A 21,321-nucleotide genomic window follows, 5' to 3' on the forward strand; every position below is an offset into this window, starting at 1 on the left:
AAGTGACTGTGATAACATAGATAATATATAGAAAAAAATATTAGTTGTTTATATTGCCATGAAATAAATAAAAAAATGGACTGTCCAGAAACGTATTTATTTTAGGAGTATTATTCTGGTTATTGCGTTTCTTTAGTTATTTAACTGTTCTTTTATTTCCTCTCTCTTTGATATAAATAAATGATGATGATGACATAACCTTCTTAATAATAGTGGTATTTCAGGAAGGACAGTGACAGTAGACAGGTTCTGCAGTATTCTGGCCCGAAGAAGGCTGAAATGTTCATTGCAAAGTTAAATACATTGGTGTCACGGTTCAGTTTCAATCATTTTTTGAATGAACCTCAGCAGGGGTAATTCACTAACATTGCACAAGGTGCAAAATGTGCACTAAACCACTGCAGCGATTCAGCAATTTAGCTTCTGCTAAATCTAGTGCAAAAGAGAAAATATTTGATTAGTTGCTATGATTTAGTGCAGGGCTGGCCAACCTGTGGCTCTCTAGCTGTTGTGAAACTACAAATCCCAGCATACCTTACCATTAATTGGCTGGATATCTGCTCACAAAGCATGCTGGGGCTTGTAGTTCCACAACACCTGGGGAGCCTCAGGTTGGTCAGGCCTGAATTAGTACAAGTTGCAGTGCTCTGTTAATTAATTATGTATGCTAAATCTTAGGGGCATATTCAATTGTTGAATATGCCCGTGGCGTTAAAACTATTACTGTTATTATGGTAATAGTAAGCCGGATTTCAGCTCGCAGCTCCCTGAGCTGCGAGCTGAAATCCAGCGAGAAAAGTTCCGTGATACCGGTATTTACGAGCACTATTACCGTAATGACGGTAATAGTGCGTGGGGCGCGTTGAATTTGGCTGTAACGCCAACAATTGAATATGCCCCTTAAAGTGGGTTCTCACTTTTTGTAAAGGCTGTATGATATATACCATTTCAAGAGTCCTGGAATAATCTGTTTTTCCATGTTCTACATCATCTACATCTCTGGATATGTTACCTTTCTTACAGGCTTGTAACCCTAAATATTCTGATTACGACAAAACTGGCTCTATATGCACCAGTGAAAACATTAATGACACATTGACCCGCTACCGCTGGCTTGTCAGCGCACCCAAGGGCCTGGATGGAGTGACCAGTCCTATGAGGGAGGTTGATTTTGACACGTTCTTTACATCTTCGAAAATGATAACACTGGATTCCATATACTTCCATGCTGGCTCTCGGGTGCAGTGTGCAGCACGTGCAGTCAACTCAGAGGGGCATGAAGGTCTGGAACTTCTGAGCCCAATTGTGACCATAAGCAGAGAAGAAGGTGAGCATCTATGGGGAGAAGGAATAGTATTCATTTCAAGATTTGTATTCATTAATAACTTAAGAACCATTCATGTTCCTGTCTTCTATATTGTGTTCCTGTATTTTATTTATATTATACACTTCAGTTTTCAACAGTAATGTGTCTAAATTAGAATTAATCTTTCATAAATTATGTTGTATTATTCAAACAAAACCACTAGTAGGTTATTCTACATTGAAGTTTGGATATTTCCATGACACCAATACCTGTATGTCACAAGCCGGGGCGGTGCCCCGAGCCGCCACGACTCACTGCTTTCTCCTCAGCTGCGTCACTTCCCCCTTCTCCGTCCCGGCCGTTACCAGGGCAACAGCCAGGATGCTTTTTTAAGATAACGCCGTATCCCGGCATGTTAATCAGCCAGGCACGTGCACGAAATAATTAATTAATTAAGCAGCCTTCTGAGGCTGAGTGCCTTTTCTTTTCTGATTGGCCCATCAATGTATTTAAGGCAGCCTCCCTGCCGGTTATAGCATTCTGTATGCTGCATATTTTGGATACTTGCTATCTGTGACCAGATTCCCTGTTGTGACCTTGCATGTTTTCTGGACCCTGCTTGTTTGCCTGTGCACTTTGACCTTTTGCCTGTTCTCTGGACTCTACGTGTTTGCCTGCCCTGACCTTCGGCTTGTATATTGAATATCCTGCTTGCTACGGACCCACGGTCCCTGGTTTCTGCCTCCAGTATTCCGGTTCGTTACCCTACACTGTGGTTATCCCAATAGGTTTCTATTACCATAGAGTTAAGTCCTGGGGGCATCTGAGTACCCCCCAACACATCTTGGTTTATGACAAAGGCAGCTGATATAGTTGAAAATCTCTACTAGTCCAGTTCTAAAAACTTATCAGATAGCCGCAGCCCTAACACTGTATTGTATATTTATCCTTATATTTTCCTGAGCTTACATATGTAGTGAGCTGAGGACCTTCCTCTGGTCTCGGTTCTTGCTGGGGTGTGTGATTACACGAGCCAATAGGAAGCTATTATTCTGCACAACTACGTTCCGACTTCCATAATCCAGCTCAGCTTGAGCTGTGGAAAGGCCGGAGCCTCATCCACCCACACCATAATTGCCAAAGGCCCCCATGCCATCTCGGCATCACTAAATATAGTCACAGTGTATTTCTAAACAAGGTTCTTACTTTATAGGTCTTTGTCAACCCAGAGTGCCGGGTGTAGTGGGAGCTGAACCGTTCTCTGCCAAGATGCGATATACTGGACCAGATGACCCAGACCATCCAAACCTGATTAAAGTTACTGTTACTATGCCTCATATTGATGGTAAGTTACTGCTAAGAAATATACACTATGTTGTATAACATGTAACTGTATGACCAAGATTCCTGCTACATACATGATATCTTCAACACTGCTCTCTATATATATGCTCTCTCCAACACCACCATGTAATATAAATAATCCCTTCCTGGATTATCTCAGTTTGCAACCTCAGTGCAAAACTAAACACACTTTTGTGCCCTAACTACACTTAGCAAGGAAAGCCTCCGATCCGCCCAAAAAATATTGTGGCTGTTGGCTTTCCGAAGATATGTTGCATAACAAACAACTAATACTAATTGCAAATGTTACTGTATTGATATGAAAATGAAACTACTCTTTCCTTATTTAGTGGAGCTAATTTCTTAGTTACTTATTTTAGTCTCATTTTCCATTTTAGGCATGCTGCCAGTTGTATCAACAAGAGAAATGTCCAACTTTGAACTCACGCTCAGTCCTGACGGCACACGGGTGGGAAACCACAAATGTTCTAATCTTTTGGATTATAGTGAAGTGAAAACTCGTTATGGATTTTTGACAAATGGCACCAAGAATCCTAATGTAATCGGGGAGACGTCTCCTTACCAGTATAGCCCACAGCTCCGAGGTTTCAATACATTGCGTTTCTACCGAAATCTTAATCTTGAGGCCTGCTTGTGGGACTTTACCAGCTACTATGACATGTCCGAACTCCTGACTCAATGCGGAGGCACAATTGGCACCGATGGACAGGTAATTATTATTCAAGTTACCAGGAGTTCTTTTTTGTGTAACCCAGTGGATCCCAAACTTTCTCAGTTCAAAGCACCCCTAGGGTCTCCAAAAAATGTTTCAAGGCACCCCTAAGCCAAAATAATTACCAAATAGTCCCCCACCATGCTTACCACCAGCCCTGGCCGAGGCACCCCTGTGAGATCGCCGCGGTACCTAGCGCACAGTTTGGGAACCACTGGTGTAACCTATGAGGTGCAAGAGAATGAGGTGTATGAAACTATTGTGGTATCATGGTATGGCACGCCAGTTATAATATAAAGCTACTGAAATGGAGAATATAAAATACATATAAATAGCAAAGAGAATCATATACGTGGCTAAGGGCAGGGGAGAAACTTCGCATCACCGGGCCCCATAGCGACGTTTAGGTAGGGGCCCGGCAATGCCGATGTAGCCTCCCTGACACCCAGCTATGCTTTGATAAGAGCAGAGAGGGGGACTCTTCAGAGCAGGTTCGGCCAGCACATGCGTGGCCGCGCTGAGAAGGGGACTCCAGTCTAGAGCTTTAGCGACAGGGGATAATGTGCTGGCCTTGTGGGGGGGGGGGGGTGTCCCGCCGAGGCCTTGGAGGGGAGGGGAGCACTTCCATTGATGGGCTTTCCTCGCCTCTCGGCCCCGTAGCAGCTGCACCTCCAACATCCACGATAGTTCCGCCATTGGCTAAGAGTTTCCAAGAGTGTCAATACAATCAGTCAATAGGATGTGAACCTTCTCTACTAATTAAAAATAGAGGTAGTTTTATCTGACACAGCCCCCTGCTTATCATAGCAAACCTGTCAATGCAAAAATAGACAAATGCCCGGATTGTAAGGTATGCAATACATTCTATTCTTTTGGATCTCAGAACAATTGTACACTTACACTTGGGGCCCCAGCTTCAGAACGGTTACGTACCACTGATCTAGATTATGCTACATGCACCTGCACCGAAAAGTGGCTATTACTGTCCAGATGTGCTAAGGCTATTTGATGTTGTGATCTAACTTGCTGCACAAGTCCCTGCACAGTTGTGGTATGTGTCTGTGGCAATGTTGAATGTAAAATGTCTACACAAGATTTAACATCCAAAATCATGCATCTGGGACTCTATAGGCCGAGCAAGCTTCTTGTGAAATCATTGTCACAGTTTTCTCTTTAACAAGAATGGGAGTTCTACCCATTTATTTGAAGTCATTCTGAGTCTAAGATGTCATGTTGGGGTATAGAACTTGATTGTAACTAGCATCTACTTAGCAGCAAAATTTCCCTGTAAATTGTTCTAGCATGCGGCACAATTCACACAATAACTGAAGGTCATTTACAAAACAGTAAAACAGCAGCACAAATGCTCTTCTATGACGTCACATGCACGAGTGCTTCTAGTGTCATGGGAAAAGTATGAATTTATGGGTTAAGATGGTGGCATCTGTGGGGTTTAAATGTTTCTAAAGACAATGAAGAGGACATGCACCTGGAAAAGTTCTTGGCAGACAAGTATGTGCGATTCAGTGTATAAATATACATTGCGGGTCCACAGATTTCTGGTTACCCTGGTTTTCTTTATTCATGTAGACCTAATTGGCATAGTTTACATCAGGAGTTAGTATATCTGGGGAGGGGGAAAGAAGACACATTGCCATGTCGCCTTTGGTTATATCACACCCCATAGAGGTACAAATAGAACAGTTTGTAGCTGAAAGGCCAGAGGGATAATAAGTTAAACAATATTAACATAAAGCATAGTGTTCAGCTTTCTCAGTAATATACAATATGCTGCATAGCTTACTGTATATGTCCCAGAGCCCACTATATTTCTCGGTGTTCCCCATATACAATATGCCCAGGTATCCACCACTTACAATATGCACCAGAGCCCAAAGGCGGAACAGTCATCGAGCCCCATAGCAAAATTTGGGTAGGGACCCGGTGATGCCACTTTAACCTCCCAGGCTGTCAACTCTGCTCTCAAAAGGACAGAGCGGGGGCCTCATCTGGGGGCACATGATGCTATATTGAGAACATAGCAGGGGGTTGGGGGCCCCTGAGGGAAGGGGTGGTATTGTGGCATTGCTGGGCCCCCTTCAAGTCCAGGTCCTGTAGGGACTGCATCCACTGTCGAGTCCCAATTATTTATCTAAAACACTTATTCTTACAGTTGCTTGCCTCACCTTTTTTATTTCCCACAACTCCATACTTGCCTACTCTGCCGGAATACCCAAGAGGCTCCCAAATTTTTGGGAGACCTCACTGACTCCCGGAAGAGTAGGTAAACCTCCCAGATTCGCCAAAATTCACAGCATGGGATGGCGGAGTCGGGGCTTATTCGCATCATTAAGCCCTGCCCCCACTATTCAATGCCGTGAATGTCAGCATTTTATAGTAGGGGCGGAGCTATGGTGACGCGATAACGTTACCACGCCCCCTCCTACCCCCTCTCACAAGTTTTGAAAGTTGGCATGTATGCACAACTTTCTTCTTTAATAAAAATTTCCCTCACATTGCAACATGTTTTGTCCAGGAGCAAACTTGCAGCCTTTAACTAGATTTGCACCAAACTCTAAATTATGCCAACTTAAAAAAATGATTTTACTAAATTGCTTCCCAATAATGGTACATTGCTGGGGGTCCCCTTTATTTTTCAATATCCTAAGATTTACAAGTATCCTGGATCTCTGCCAATCAGCAATGCTCCAGTCTATCTGTAGCGGCAGATATCAGACACAGCTGATCTAATTGAAATCCTTAAAGAGCTGTTGCGTCAGATCTCCCCTGCTGTGGAAAGACTCGAGAAATCCCGGAACAAAAGGATTTAATAATTGATTTTTAAAGTAGAAAACCTCTTTAAGCACTTCTATATGTATCTTTATTACAAGACCGCTGTTTGAGCAGTTGCTTATTTAGTCTGTCATGGACACGAAAGACCCCCTGATGCTTCTTGGAGAGGACATCTTAATGTATCTTTAGCCACATAGCAAAGTGCACAAGAAATACATTAAAATTAAGGCCCATTTAAAGGTATGATTCTAGTCAAGGAAGAGCGCCAGTTCTGTGTCAGATGTCATTTCCAAATGTCGCATACCACCTCATAAATAGGACTTTTATACAGCAGTACTAAACTAGAATGCATTTTTAATTTAACCATGGGGGCATTTTAGGTGGGTTTTATTACAGACAAGAAGCACATTTTGTGCTAGCCTAATTCTGTCTGTTTCTACTCATTTTGAAAGTGATCGATGGAATTACAACTTCTTCCTGGCATAAGGTTCTTTATTTAAATGAAAGGTTAACGGATGGTTATGCTGAAAAAAACCTCTGGAAACAATGTGGGGGTTATTTTTGAGCAAAACGGCAAACAGTGCAGTAACCCATAGCATTCCAACCAGGGGCCTGATTCATTAAGGATCTTAAATGAAGAGGTATCTTATTTCAGTCTCCTGGATAAAACCATGTTACAATGGAAGGGGTGCAAATGAGTGTTCTTTTTTGCACATAAGTTAAATACTGACTGTTTTTTCATGTAACACACACATATTAACTTTAAATTTCACTGTACAAATAAGCTATCAAATATTTGTGTCCTACATGAAAAAACAGTCAGTAATTAACTTATGTGCAAAACAGAACACTCATTTGCACCCCTTGCATTGTACCATGGTTTTGTCCAGGAGACTGAAATAAGATACCTCTTCATTTAAGATCCTTAATGAATCAGGCCCCAGATTATTATCAGGTATCTCTTCTTTTTGGGGCAATTCCCTGATATCTGCTGTAGAACCACAGCGTGAGTGGCCACCTTACTGCATAACGATCAAAGCCAGTTTCTGATTGGTTGTTCTGCCACTGTGAACTGTGTTTTATGTAGGTGTATGATATTAGTTCTGTTGTATTATGCATTGTGCATTAAAAATTAATGGGTGGATGGGTTTTTGGCAAAATGGATGAAGGTATAAATTAATATAAGGTGGTAATGTGCTAAATTCTGATAAACCAAAAATATTATTCTGTGATCAGGTGAGTGTAGATATCATAATTTATCGAATATTAAGCAAAAGTAATATATTTTGTCTTAGTGAGGTGCCATCCCCAATCTCTTCATACAAGTAATTGGTGAGTATAGTTAGCCAGGGCATGACCAAGGGGAAACACTAAAGTAAGAGGAAGAAAACACAGCCCTTATTCTTTGTGTAATGGCAGCTGCATACTTAGCCGCTATTGCAAATTCCGGGGCCCCTAGAACTCCACAATTAGAGCCCCTGACTACTCCACCCTGCATTATTCTATGAAAATGGCATGTAAAAATGGTTAGGTGATAGGGCTACTAACTAACTGCAGAGGTTCAGTAATCTACAGCAAGATATTAGACATTCACTCTACTTGTATTGTCAAACTCATATTGTATCAAGGCCAGGGGAGGGCTGGCAGTTTTAGCCCTGGGGGCAAGACTTGACTTTTTAAAGGAAAAAAATGCAGGTGACCCAGCCCAAGGTAGCCCATACTTGCCAACTCTCCCGGAATGTCCGGGAGACTCCCGAAATTTGGGTAGGTCTCCCGGACTCCCGGGAGAGCAAGCAAGTATCCCGCATACTGCCACTTACTCACCAAAATGAAGTGAATCGCATCATTTTGGCCCCGCCCCCTGCAATAAAACATAATTTTTGTTGCATGGGACGGGGCCAAAATGACGCGATTGACCATGCCCCGCCCTCCAACCACGCCCCCTGCCCGGGATCTCCCGGAATTAACTTTTCAAACTTGGCAAGTATGAGGTAGCCCACTATGGGACCGGCCCGGTGACAGATGCCAGCCTGCCCCTGATCAAAGCTAATAACCGATTACTGCACAGTTACGCTTTGCTAGTAGCTGATCTTCATGCTGTGCTATCTAAGAGACAGGTACAACTCTGATATTATAAATTATGTATATTATAAATGTGTCATGTTATAAAAAGACTGATGTGGTTTTATGTAAGGGCCTACTTTAACAGAATTCACACAACACATAGGTTGCATATTGTGTTTAATCAACCAACCATATGTAAGATATATGAGGTAAATCAATGAGGAGGACTGATGTATAATATGCTACATGACATATCAGTCTTTGGGGTCACTGCATTGTTCTTGATCATATCAAGGTGCCCCTGTTGGAAAGCAATACATCTGGTGCGGAGTCTTTCAGTCTTCACAGTGCCAGACATTTGTGTCTAGATCTCTGGCTGGGCCACGTATGAAAGGAAATATTGAGTGTTTGATAAATTCGATACAGAGCATTTATTGTTTAAATGTATAATAGTGACACTGACAAAATAATTTAAAGCACATTAAACAATCAGCACTACCAAATTCAAAGGGCAGAGATTGCTGAAGACTGAGCTACTCAGTTATACATTACTTTGATCACAGTGAAAAGTATTTCTAAATAAATTGCACAGCACAGTCATTCTCTTGTATTGACTTTAGTGGAGAGCTATTAATATTACCATTTTTTTCCTTAAAATTTAGGGCTATTTTATTTTGTCCTGTAGTTTTCGTATTGAAAAAAAAAGCACACGGACAAATTAACATTGTGGCCATTGATCATTCTTTATACAGGATAATTAACCATTTTTAGAGATGAAATCGGATGGGCTGTTGGCAAAATGGATGACGCAATAATTTAACATAGTGTGGTAATGTACTAAATTGGAATAATCCAGAAATAAAATGTGGGGCATTAGTGATAAGGGAGCTTATGCTGAGTTGGACAGATATGCGTCCAAAAATTAGCTCTTACAATTTGCATGTAAAGAGAGCGTATTTACGCCCATTTGCTGAGTCAGAGGCATTTTAAGCTCTGCCCCAGTAGCCTATGCGCTCAGCTTACATTAAACTAAATGTAATATAATTTGCCTACGAGTGGTGCTAACCAAAATTTGTTCATACAAGGAATAGGCGAGTATTTTATACTGATCTGTCAGCTAAAGCGAGCCTGGTCACAGCCAAGAGGAATAACGTGAGATGAAGAACAGCCCTGGTCTTTGTGTCTTGACAGCAGCATAGAGAATCATTATTACAGATATCAGGCCCCCCTACAACCTGACAGCGTCCCTGTCTACCCCACCTCACATTCAGATGACTACAATACAGAGACAATTGTAGAGAATAGCAGGCCTCCAACTTGATCACTATGGAATAACAGATCTCTAACCTGATTGCTAGAGGTAAACAGATTGACAGCATGGTGGCTAGTGAATAATAGACCTCCAATATGCTGGGTATGGTACAGCAGAGCTGCAATCTGGTGGCTAATATAAAGCACAGCGGCAGTCTGGTGGCTAGTGTTGTATAGTAGATCTGAAATCTAGGGGCTAGTGTATTGAAGAGCTGCAGGCTGGTGGCTAGTGTAAAGCAGAGCTGCAATCTGATGGAGAGTTTATAGCAGAGCTGCAATCTGGTGGCTAGTATAAAGCACAGCTGCAGTCTGGTGGCTAGTGTTATATAGGTGTCACGGTCCGGAGACTCGATAGGAGCCCAGTGGCAGGGAGGAAGGCTGGCTGAAAGGAGATGAGATAGAAGAAAGGTCAAACAAGCCGGGTTCGGTACACAGAGAGGCGTAGAAGTCCAAAGGTTGAGGCAGAAGCATAGTGGACGGCAAGCCGAGGTCGGTACACGTGTAGTAGATGCAGGTAGACAGGAACAGCAACAGGAGCAGGAGCTAGAACACAGGCACAGAGCACAATAACCAGGCACTGGAGACAGGAACTGGCCAGGCTTTTATAGGAATCAAGGGGTGGAGCTAAGGCATGCTGGAAGATCAGGAGATCACTGGAAATGATCTAGAACACTGAATACAGGCAAGGAACTGTCCAGCAGCCAGAATAGCTCAGTCAGCAGAGCAGCAGTCCATGGAAGCAGAAGCCCTGGGTTTAAATCCTGACAATAGTAGAGTTGCAGTCTGAGTGTGGTGACTAGTGTTGTATAGTAGATCTGCAGTCTAGTGGCTAGTGTATTGAAGAGCTGCAGGCTGGTGGCTAGTGTAAAGCAGAGCTGCAATCTGATGGGGTGTTTATAGTAGAGCTGCAATGTGGCGGCTAGTATAAAGCATAGCGGCAGTCTGGTGGCTAGTATTGTATAGTAGAGCTGCAGTCTGGTAGTTAGTGTTGTATAGTAAATCTGCAGTCTAGTGGCTAGTGTATTGAAGAGCTACAGGCTGGAGGCTAGTGTAAAGCAGAGCTACAATCTGATGGTGAGTTTATAGGAGAGCTGCAATCTGGTGGGTAGTTTATAACAAAGCTGCAATTTGGTGACTAGTTTCTAGCAGAGCTGTAATCTGATGGTTAATCTATAGGAACCTGCAATTGGTGGCTATTGTATAGTGTACCTGCAGTCTGGAGGTTAAATCTGTTTTACTGTATCCTAAACCAGATCAGAGCGCTATGAGCAGGACCAGTGCTGAGATTTCCAGTATAAGGGGGCTGGTGGGGTGTCCCAGTAAGCACATCAGCCTCCTGCCACACTTATCGGGCTTACCATGTCCCACTGGCCCTGTCTGTGAGCTGTATGGTGGTGTATGTACCAACATTATATTCATAATTCCCAAGTAGGAGTTAATGTTACTCTACCCACAGCTAAACCACTTTTATTATTTTGCATGATTGTCCCCACAACTTTCTTGTAATGCCCTTTGCAAGTCCACATTGCTCTAATGTTTGTGACTCGGATAGGCAGAGGACTACACTACTGTTTGCAGCAATTTTACCATCTCACCTTTTCCTGACAGGGGGGCTGCCTGCTATTCTGGTATCACTCAAAGGGGAAGGTGCTGTGTAGAGATGCTTGAACCGGCCATGTTTCAATTCTTGAACCAGTTTGACTAATTGGTTCTAAAATTTGCCAGAATTTCTTACAATTTTGAACCATTAAAAAAATTGAGAAAGTTGAACGTGTTCTAGGTGGTTCAACCATGTTCATGACAACCGATTTGTGCATGTTCGAACCAAAATATTTAAAATTTAACTGAAATATTCGACCTGATTCGCACAATAGCATTTTTTAAAAAAAATGTCAACATTTTTTTACAAACACCTTGAATGTGAACTGCAAAAATCAGCCACAAATTTTTAACCAACAGATTTAATCAAGGTTTATTGACGATTGTACTATGAACAAGTTAATGTGAAATTTTATAGAATTTTGAACCATATAGAAAATTTTTGAGCAATCTATTTGACTACAGAATGCTATATGCAGATAGGTAAAGAGGGTAAAAGAAAACTTAATGTTACATATTTGCTGGAAGTCACATATGTTATTTTATGCATTAATTTAAATCAATAATTAGCAATGTAGGACTCAGGGGCGGGCTGGGCAGGGGGACAGTCTGACTCCTGTTTGGGCCGGACGACCCCGACCCCCAGTGGATACAAGATTTCCTTAATATTACCGGCGGCCGCATCACAAAACACGCAACGCGGCCGCATCAATGACGCGGCCGTATCGCGTGTCATGTGATGTGGCCGCCTGTGCGCCCCCAGGGCTGAGATTTGCCAGCCCGCGCCTGGTAGGACTGGTCTTCAGGAAAAGAATGGCAGCATCCTGCTTACACCTCCTGAATGCCGAGGTAAGGCCAGATAATATACATTTTCCTCTTTAACATATGATTTTTTTATTTTAAAATAATTTCTGTGCATTTAGCATCACTTTAAGCCTAGCATTATTACACAGGATTAGTGTTCATTTGCAAGAGCACATTCTTGATTACAAAATACCACTTTAAGAATGGTTCATGAAAGCTCTTGTCTTTGTTCTATACAATATCCAAATTAATAAACTGTAATTATGTGACTGTCACGGAATTGCCGAGATGGCAGCTAGCCGGTATTAGCTCATCTGAACAGGGAGGCGCGGAGTCTAACGTACCCCCGGTATTCACCAGGGACCCCAGCAAGGGAGTTTGGACTTAGCTGCAGAGGGTTCATAGATCGCGGTTCTCCAAGACAGTCACCGGTGTAGCGACAGTAGTAGACAGGCATAGCCAGGCAGTCCAGGTCAGAGCCAAATGAGCGGTGCAGTACACAGGGAGGTTACAGAGAGAAGTCAGGTCAAGTCAAATAGTCAAACCAGCCGAGCAGCGTAGTACAAAATGTAACACAGAAGAATGATAACAAGAAGCAGAGTCAGAACCCAAGAACACGGGATTAGAAATTCAGGAAGCACTGGAGTAGGAGTGAACCAATACTCTGGCACCTAACAGGTGTCAGAGGGAGCTATATAACGCATAAGGTGCACCCTAATTGGGTGATGGAGATTCGGCGGTCAGACACGTGCGTGGAGAAAGCGTCCAGTTTCCAGGCAACGGGACGCGACTGAAGGGAGCATGCGCACGCACAGCATGCAGGAGAACAAGGAAGCGTCCCATTGCTTGGCAACGGGACATAGCTGCAGAGAGGGTGCAGGCGTCTGTCTCCTGCACCAAGAGTCAGTGCGGAGACGGCGCCTGACAGTAACAGAATTCTGTATTATACTTTTATGTGTTCAACCCTAAGTGGGATATATTAATTTATAAATCATTTATTAAATTATGATCAATGTTCAATGATCAACATTATTTTCTTAGGAAATTCACAGAAAAACATTATTCCTATACAATGTATATGTAGAAATAAATAGTAAATTTGGGCAAACTGCTGTCCCACCCACTATGCCCAAAGCTAAATGTTTTTAGAAAATCCTCTTAAAGGCATATATGTATTTTCACTTTGAATTCACAGGTTAGAAACCTTGAATGAACCTTTCTGTGGCTGTCACCTTTGACCCTAGAGCCCAATATTTTTTTTTGAGCAGTCTTTGAAGGGTGACACCTTTGTGTTGTGTAAATAGTTCACTGATAAGAAGTTCTATCTGAGTGAGTGAAAAGGCTTATGTGTCTAGTTTCAGATATACAAGTTAATTTAGCTTTTTGCAGAACAGGCTTGCTGAACACCCAGAATAGTTTCCTTAATCATCATCATTATCACTTATTTATGTATATAGCACCACTAATTCCACAGCGCTGTACAGAGAACATTTGTCACTCACACAGTACCTGCTCCATTGGAGTTTACCGTCTAAATTCCCTAACTTACACACACAGACAGACAGAAACACAGACTAGGGTCAATTAGATAGCAGACAATTAACCTAGTATGTTTTTGGGGTGTGGGAGGAAGCCGGAGCACCCGGAGGAAACCCACACAAACACAGGGAGAACATACAAACTCCACACAGATACAGCAAAGTTCAGTTCCTTGTGCCATTGAACTGCATCTGTCGCCCCCATGAAGAGAAGGCAGCCATTTTGTATGCTGAACCAATATTTATGATAATAATGTACCTCATGCTTCAGTGATGTCACCAGTTCCTAGTGAGTTAATTGGCTGCATTCTGTTGAACATTGGTTCAGCTTGTAAAATGGCTGCTTCTACCTGGGCAAAGTACAACTAGAAATTCTTTGCTGTTGTGCAACTGGAAGGTACAAAACATAAGGAAAGTATATGTGTGCCAGCTCTAAGCGGAATGGAAATTACTATGTGCCCGAAATGACCCTAACAAAGTGCCCTCTTCGCCGCCTTATCTCATTTTTATATTCTCACTTTGCAAAATGAAATATAGTTTTAGCACAGTTTCGAAAAAATAAGTGCTCCTAGAATGCACTTTGCAAAGAGTGGCTCCTCTCCTCCCAGCTCCTACCATCAAGCAGGAGAAAGCTCTGCTGCAGAGCAAACGTCACAATCATGTCGCTTATTGCCCCGCAAATCCTGCATTATTATGCAAAATTAACCTTGATGTCACGAGAAGGATTTTTGCGCTGTATCTCACAAGTATTATGTGTAGGCTATGGGTACATTGCTCAGTATAGTTATTATTATTATTTATTTATAATCAGCACTTCATTCACATGTCTTATTCTATTACTGTGTTTACAAAATGTTACAAAATGTATTTTATATTCTTCATATTTCTCTTACAATGTGTCTAGTCCTCACATTCAGTATTGGTAGTAACACATTTTAAAGTTTCAATAATTCTTTTAAATGACCACTATGTATCAGTTTTGACCTCTGTTACTATAAACCTACGGTCTCCTGTAGGAACTGATTTAATATGAAACACTTTATTCTATCATTCAGTAGAAACAAATGTTCCAATACTAAAATTATCTAGAAACATAGTCCTATAATATATATCTGCTTATCAGAGACATCCATTCTGCACTTTGTCCTCAGCCTGTCTCCAGAACAAATAATCCTGGCTCGTTAAGCCTGTTATCGGACCTGTTACATCTTCAGGAAATGACCCAATGTGTTAAAGCTTTTTTAAACCTTTGTAAAGTGCTTGGATATTTACACACTTTTTTTGATGACAACTTAAAAAGATTGATACTATGTCCTGAGCCAGATTTTTATCTAGAGGCTTCCTTAGATGTGGTATTTTCAACCTGTGGTCAAGTTACAGATGTAAATAGATATCCAATCTGCTGCCAAACATTACTATCCTCACATTGGCTGCATTTTGTTGTATTACGCACAGTCTAACTTGGTCACTAACCTAGTTATTTATATGAGATATGACTATTTCCTCACCACCAGCAGACTACTTACTGATTGAGTGGTTTCTACATGACACGGCAGTTCCGTGCCATATCCAAGGGCAAAGACCATACGTAAGGTTGAAAACACTATTAGATTTGCTGTACTGCTCTTTCTATCATGGTCCATAGATGGTCCAACAATGTGACAGCACTCTGCAAAACAGTTATCCCTGATTATTTGTAGGCCTCCTACATATACACACTTTACAGGCATTAGAGGTGCATTTATAGACCATACCTGCCTAGTCTGGAATGTTCGGGAGACACCTGAATTCCGGGTAGGTCTCCACAATGACGGGATTCTCAGGGAATCACATCATTTTGACCCCAAAATGGTGCAATTTGCCAAGCCCTGCCCCCTCCACCCATAGCCACCTTCTCCCCTCCAGGGACTCCCAGAGGGAACCATCAATTAGTTGGCAAGTATGTTATATACACTTATAAAATCAGTTGTGGTATTTCTCCAGTGTTGTTCCGGAAAAAACTTTCTGCGAATAATCCACATGTATTATGTAATTTGAAGGGCGGTAAAAGTGTTTTCCCAACCCATATGTGTGTATGAGCCTGTAAGGTATCACATATCTTACACTGCAGCAGCATAAAACATGAGGTACAAGTGATGGGAACAGATAAGAGAAATAATTTGTAAGGACAGGTACATAAATTACAGAAACTGGTCAAAGTCTCCGGGGTATATTTACTAAACTGCGGGTTTCAAAAAGTGGAGATGTTGCCTATAGCAACCAATCGGATTCTAGCTTTCATTTATTTAGTGTATTCTACAAAATAACAGCTAGAATCTGATTGGTTGCTATAGGCAACATCTCCACTTTTTCAAACCCGCAGTTTAGTTAATATACTCCTCTGTATTCTTGCACTACTTCTGGTCTCTAATTATGAGATGCTCTGCAGATGTATAGGTGAAGGGAAACGTGGTTGAGTTCGATCTTCAGCAGAGCTATAAAATAGGGTGTCTTTAAGACATAGGTGGGCCCCTAACCCCTCATTTATTCCATTGCCCTCAAATTTTAAACATGTAGTTGGAAATGTAAGAAAAGAGCAGAAAACCCAAAATATTTCTAACCTATTTATTTTACAGTAAACTTAAAAATGACTGAAAGATACTATCAGCTACAATCATAGTTTTAATTAATACACTATTTAGCTGTGTGTGTGTGTGTGTGTGTGTGTGTGTATGTATATATATATATATATATATATATATATATATATATATTATATATAATATAGCTAGATATAGATACATCCGATGAAATACAAAGCATAATAAAAATGAAATATCAATGGAAAAATGCACAAAATATCTATAAATACATAAAACACACCCAGATATGTAGAGGAGCTAGCAAAAGTTAAAAGTGCAGTAACATATTACTACAGTTAAAGGCAGCGAGTCCTAAAGAGTAAATACACAAACTCATGTTTGGGGTGAACAGAAAGTACTGAACCTGACATGCAGACACCTAGACTAATGATAGACAACCTGATATCCTCTGAGGCAGTGACAGACAACCTGATATCCTCTGAGGCAGTGATAGACAACCTGATATACTCTGAGGCAGTGATAGACAACCTGATATCCTCTGAGGCAGTGATAGACAACCTGATATACTCTGAGGCAGTGATAGACAACCTGATATCCTCTGAGGCAGTGACAGACAACCTGATATCCTCTGAGGCAGTGATAGACAACCTGATATACTCTGAGGCAGTGATAGACAACCTGATATCCTCTGAGGCAGTGACAGACAACCTGATATCCTCTGAGGCAGTGATAGACAACCTGATATACTCTGAGGCAGTGATAGACAACCTGATATCCTCTGAGGCAGTGATAGACAACCTGATATACTCCGAGGCAGTGATAGACAACCTGATATACTCTGAGGCAGTGATAGACAACCTGATATCCTCTGAGGCAGTGATAGACAACCTGATATACTCTGAGGCAGTGATAGACAACCTGATATCCTCTGAGGCAGTGATAGACAACCTGATATCCTCTGAGGCAATGATAGACAACCTGATATCCTCTGAGGCAGTGATAGACAACCTGATATCCTCTGAGGCAGTGATAGACAATCTGATGAACTTCGGGGGCAGTGTGAGCGGCCATCTAACCTACATTCACCAGCCATTTCCCTTAATCTCAGTAATAAGTTAAAACAATACATTTAATCAAATAAATAAGACACCTATCTGTAATAACATATCAGTAGGCATTTTAAAGAGTGTTACATGTCATAATAAACATATCTGAAATTAAAGCAGGAAGACGTTGGGGGCCACAGGTGAAGACTTGGAGGGCCACATGCCTTCCTAGGTCCACATGTTGCACATCACTGCTCTATGGGCTGCATGTGCAGCTCTCTAACCATCAAAATGTACATTACCTTTACTCTCAGTAATATGTTTAAAAAATACTTTAAATCAAACACAGGGTTACTACATACCCTTAGGATAAATCCCACATGTTCTCCAAATCACCCTCAGATCTGCCCACATGCCATGCAAACCCCACAATGAACCCAAACCACCACTTATACCTCCATAATGCCCAATCATATGCCCTTTAGAACCTCAAAACACCCGTTATACCTATCACTTCCCTTAAAACACTCTCAGCCCCGTATTAACAACTCAGATTCCCTATGTCCATTATATCACACACAAAATAGATGTTATCGACACTCCCCACCCCCATCAACTTTCCCTGGAACTTTATAATCAGATCAATTTTACCTTCAACATTTCATTGTACATATTGTCACCCATACACTTATTGATTATTTACAATCCAATGAGAAATTATCAATATGAATGATTGGATTGTGAGATGTGTGGCCAGCTACAGACTAAAGCTGGGTACACACTACACGGTTTTCGTCCAATAATCGGCTAAATCAGCCGACATACGACCGCTCATTCAAAAGTCGGGTCAGTGTGTGTAGTGACACGATGGTCTAAAGTCTGCCTAAATGGACGATTGTCGCCCCATTTGGTTGGTTGTACCGTTAAATATTTTCGTTCCAATCTCGTTTCCGCTGTGTAGTGTGTATAAACTTCCGACAGATCCACAACAGTGAGTACGAAATTACAGTCATTGCTCACGACAACATGGCTGTAAAAAGTCGCTAAAGGGACGTTCGCTCTTCCCTTTATCGTCCTAAATAAGGCTAATGTGTATGCAGTCCATGGACCGAGCGATCGGAACATCGATCGCATGTAAAATCGATCGGCATAAAAAGTTGGTGGAAAATTCTGTAGTGTGTACCCAGCTTTAGACTAATCCTCTGTGTATTTTGAGCACAGAGTAAGCCCGTGTAAAGACATAAGCGAAGCCCTGTGTGTGTGTCCACAGTTTATCACTGCTTAGTGTACGCCTGCAGTTACTATGAGGTCAAGCTGCACCTGTGCTCAGTCTGATTAGCAGCAAGGCTAAGCTGAATTACTGAGTCTCCACAGAGTCTCCACTTTGCTGTCAGCACAGACAGCTGATCTCTCATTGGTGATATGAAGTCTGCCGAAAGCAGAGCAACTGCAAAATAATTCTCTCAGTAGTACCAGGACGTTCATCAGTTCTATGTCTTGGCCACAACGTAGAATAAATGCATAAATTATTTTCTTTGCTGTTCATTGATTCAGGTGACTTTTTCTATAAAATGTATTTAAAAACATTTGTTGTTATTTTGTTGTGTGTGTCAGAGAGTAACCAACTGCCTGCAATGTTTGTAGTTTGTGTACTTGTCATAAACTGTGATATTTAGTTGACATCATTAATTTTGTTTTCAAACAATCTGTTGCATGTGTTTATTACATCATTTTCAATACAGAATCTGATTATTTTATAGCTATGTATTTTATTTTGTGCTGTTTGTATACATGGGTTACAACAGTTGTATACCTATATTTCTTTCATTCATGGAAGTCTAAAATTCATTTTTAAGCTGGCCATATAGGTGCTAATGGCCAATTTAGTTCAGCTTAGGCCAATCAGACAACCGTCATGTATCATCAAATTTCATATGGACAGGATAGAGAATCCAGCATTGGAGCACGTGTGTTATCATCACAGGACCAGAACAAGGGAGTTCTTTGCAGCCATGTCAGATCTGCTTTTTCATCCAGGACATTTGACCCGACTACTGGAAATATTGGGAGGTGTTTCCCACTCACACCCGCTCTGCACTGCAGAGCAGCATTGACAGGTTCCATACACACCTGAAATAATGGCCCTGGGCCTATTTATTAATAGCGATAGGACTGGTTTTCTATAGCTTCTCATTGTAGCTTCCTAACACCTTAATTATCCATAAAATCTCACTGATACTCGTTGCCTCAGCGATACTGGCTGGCAGCAGTAAGAGGTAACTTAACGTAAACTCCCTTGTTCACGCATGTTCAGCGGAACTGGAAGTCTGGACTTCTACTTCCATTTCCACTTTGTAAAACACAATGAAAAACAATATTTCAAAATATGATTTTTTTTATACAATAATAAATATTTAATAATACCAATATATGAAAAAAAAAATTTATTTAAATAAAAAATAATATATTATCACTTGTTATCCCCATCCCGAGATGGCGATAGGAGAATTGCCTCAGTACTTGTACCACCGCTGTCCTTAATTAGGATACCCCATACTGTTCATGGGGAAGGCTATCACCAGAATCTCTTCACTGAGCGGGCCACCGCTGACTACAGCATAGCATTAGCCCTTGAAAGATAGCTAGAAGCCCTATCTCCGCTAAAACCACCTGTTTTTTTCGCTGGGGATAGGGCTTTTCTTCCTATCATAAATATAACCAAAATTTGCCTGCCGCTGCTTTGCCACATCCCCTGGGTCATGTCTAGCACCTCCCTATGTGTTTGTGTAATGTAAACATTAAGTGATAGATGTACACAAATAATCCGGTTATAGGAATTTACCTAGATTCTATGATGGCATTAGTGTGCTCACAAAGCGTGTCATTCAGGACAGGTTCCATTGTTTGACTATCCCAGAACTCTCCTGGTGTAACATCAAATGAATTCCATAACAGGCATAACTTTTCCCTGTAATGAGTCGGGTTAACTAAAGAATATCTTTGAGATCATCATCCCTTTAATCTAGAACATAATGTATTACAAAATAACCAACATGTACCCGTGAACAACAGTCTGATATCAGAGTGTCGGAAAGTAATAACTGATTAGGTTCTAATGGTTACATTACATGTATTGTGTATACCAAACTATAAATTCCAGTTTGCAAACAATCATTTTTCATGTTATTGAACATACAAGTTGACATTTTTTTCCAACACCACAGGTTGCATAATGTTTCCACCTACAAGACATACCTGTACTTGTAATAATGACACAGGAATATGATGTTGTGATTCTAAAGTGTGTTCTGTTCTGTTTCAAGGTCTTGAATCTCGTACAGTCCTATGTCACCCTGAGGGTGCCGCTGTACGTGTCCTATGTGTTTCACTCACCTGTGGGAGTTGGTGGTTGGCAGCATTTTGATCTACACTCTGAGCTACGGTTAACATTTGTGTACGACACTGCCATCTTGTGGAAAGATGGTATTGGGAGCCCACCAGAAGCAGAATTACAAGGTAAACATTTTAATGACTTCAAATTATAGCCTTCATGTTGTTATTATTAGATTGTTTAGATTAGATTGTTGTATGAAAGATATTTTAGAAAGCTCTCTGTGTAAATTTAAAAACAAAATATATATAAAATATATCTTTATTGGGGCAGCACGGTGGCTAATTGGTTAGCACTTCTGCCTTACAGCACTGGGGTCATGAGTTCAATTCCCGACCATGGCCTTATCTGTGAGGAGTTTGTATGTTCTCCCCCTGTTTGCGTGGGTTTCCTCCGGGTGCTCCGGTTTCCTCCCACACTCCAAAAACATACTAGTAGGTTAATTGGCTGCTAACAAAATTGACCCTAGTCTCTGTCTGTGTGTGTTAGGGAATTTAGACTGTAATCCCCAATGGGGCAGGGACTGATGTGAGTGAGTTATCTGTACAGCGCTGCGGAATTAGTGGCGTTATATAAATAGATGATGATGATGTCTTTCTTTTTATTTCTCTCTCTTCTTTTTCTTCCCTTTACCTTTTCTCTCTCCCTTATTTGTCTCTTTATCTCCTCTCTCTCTCTCTCTCTCTCTCTTATATCTCTCTCACTAGCGCTCTCTCTCGCATCTCTCTCCCATCTATCCCCCCTCTCTGTCCTCTCTCTTACATCTCTCTCCCATCTATCCCCCCTTTCTGTCCTCTCTCTTACATATCT

At 41.4% G+C, this 21,321-nt stretch overlaps 1 protein-coding gene across 1 annotated transcript in view; it reads left to right on the forward strand.

The window, feature by feature from the left end:
• The window catches only part of FREM2 (FRAS1 related extracellular matrix 2), a 176,312-nt gene that overhangs the window by 129,758 nt on the left and 25,233 nt on the right, over nt 1-21,321 (forward strand). Inside the window, exons 14-17 of the mRNA XM_075199037.1 lie at nt 1,024-1,327; nt 2,520-2,651; nt 3,049-3,380; nt 20,444-20,636. Coding sequence (XP_075055138.1) covers nt 1,024-1,327; nt 2,520-2,651; nt 3,049-3,380; nt 20,444-20,636 — 961 coding nt within the window. The remainder of the gene's footprint in view (nt 1-1,023; nt 1,328-2,519; nt 2,652-3,048; nt 3,381-20,443; nt 20,637-21,321) is intronic.

Source organism: Mixophyes fleayi, chromosome 2, assembly GCF_038048845.1.
Source record: "Mixophyes fleayi isolate aMixFle1 chromosome 2, aMixFle1.hap1, whole genome shotgun sequence".
In the NCBI taxonomy this organism is placed as follows: domain Eukaryota; kingdom Metazoa; phylum Chordata; class Amphibia; order Anura; family Limnodynastidae; genus Mixophyes; species Mixophyes fleayi.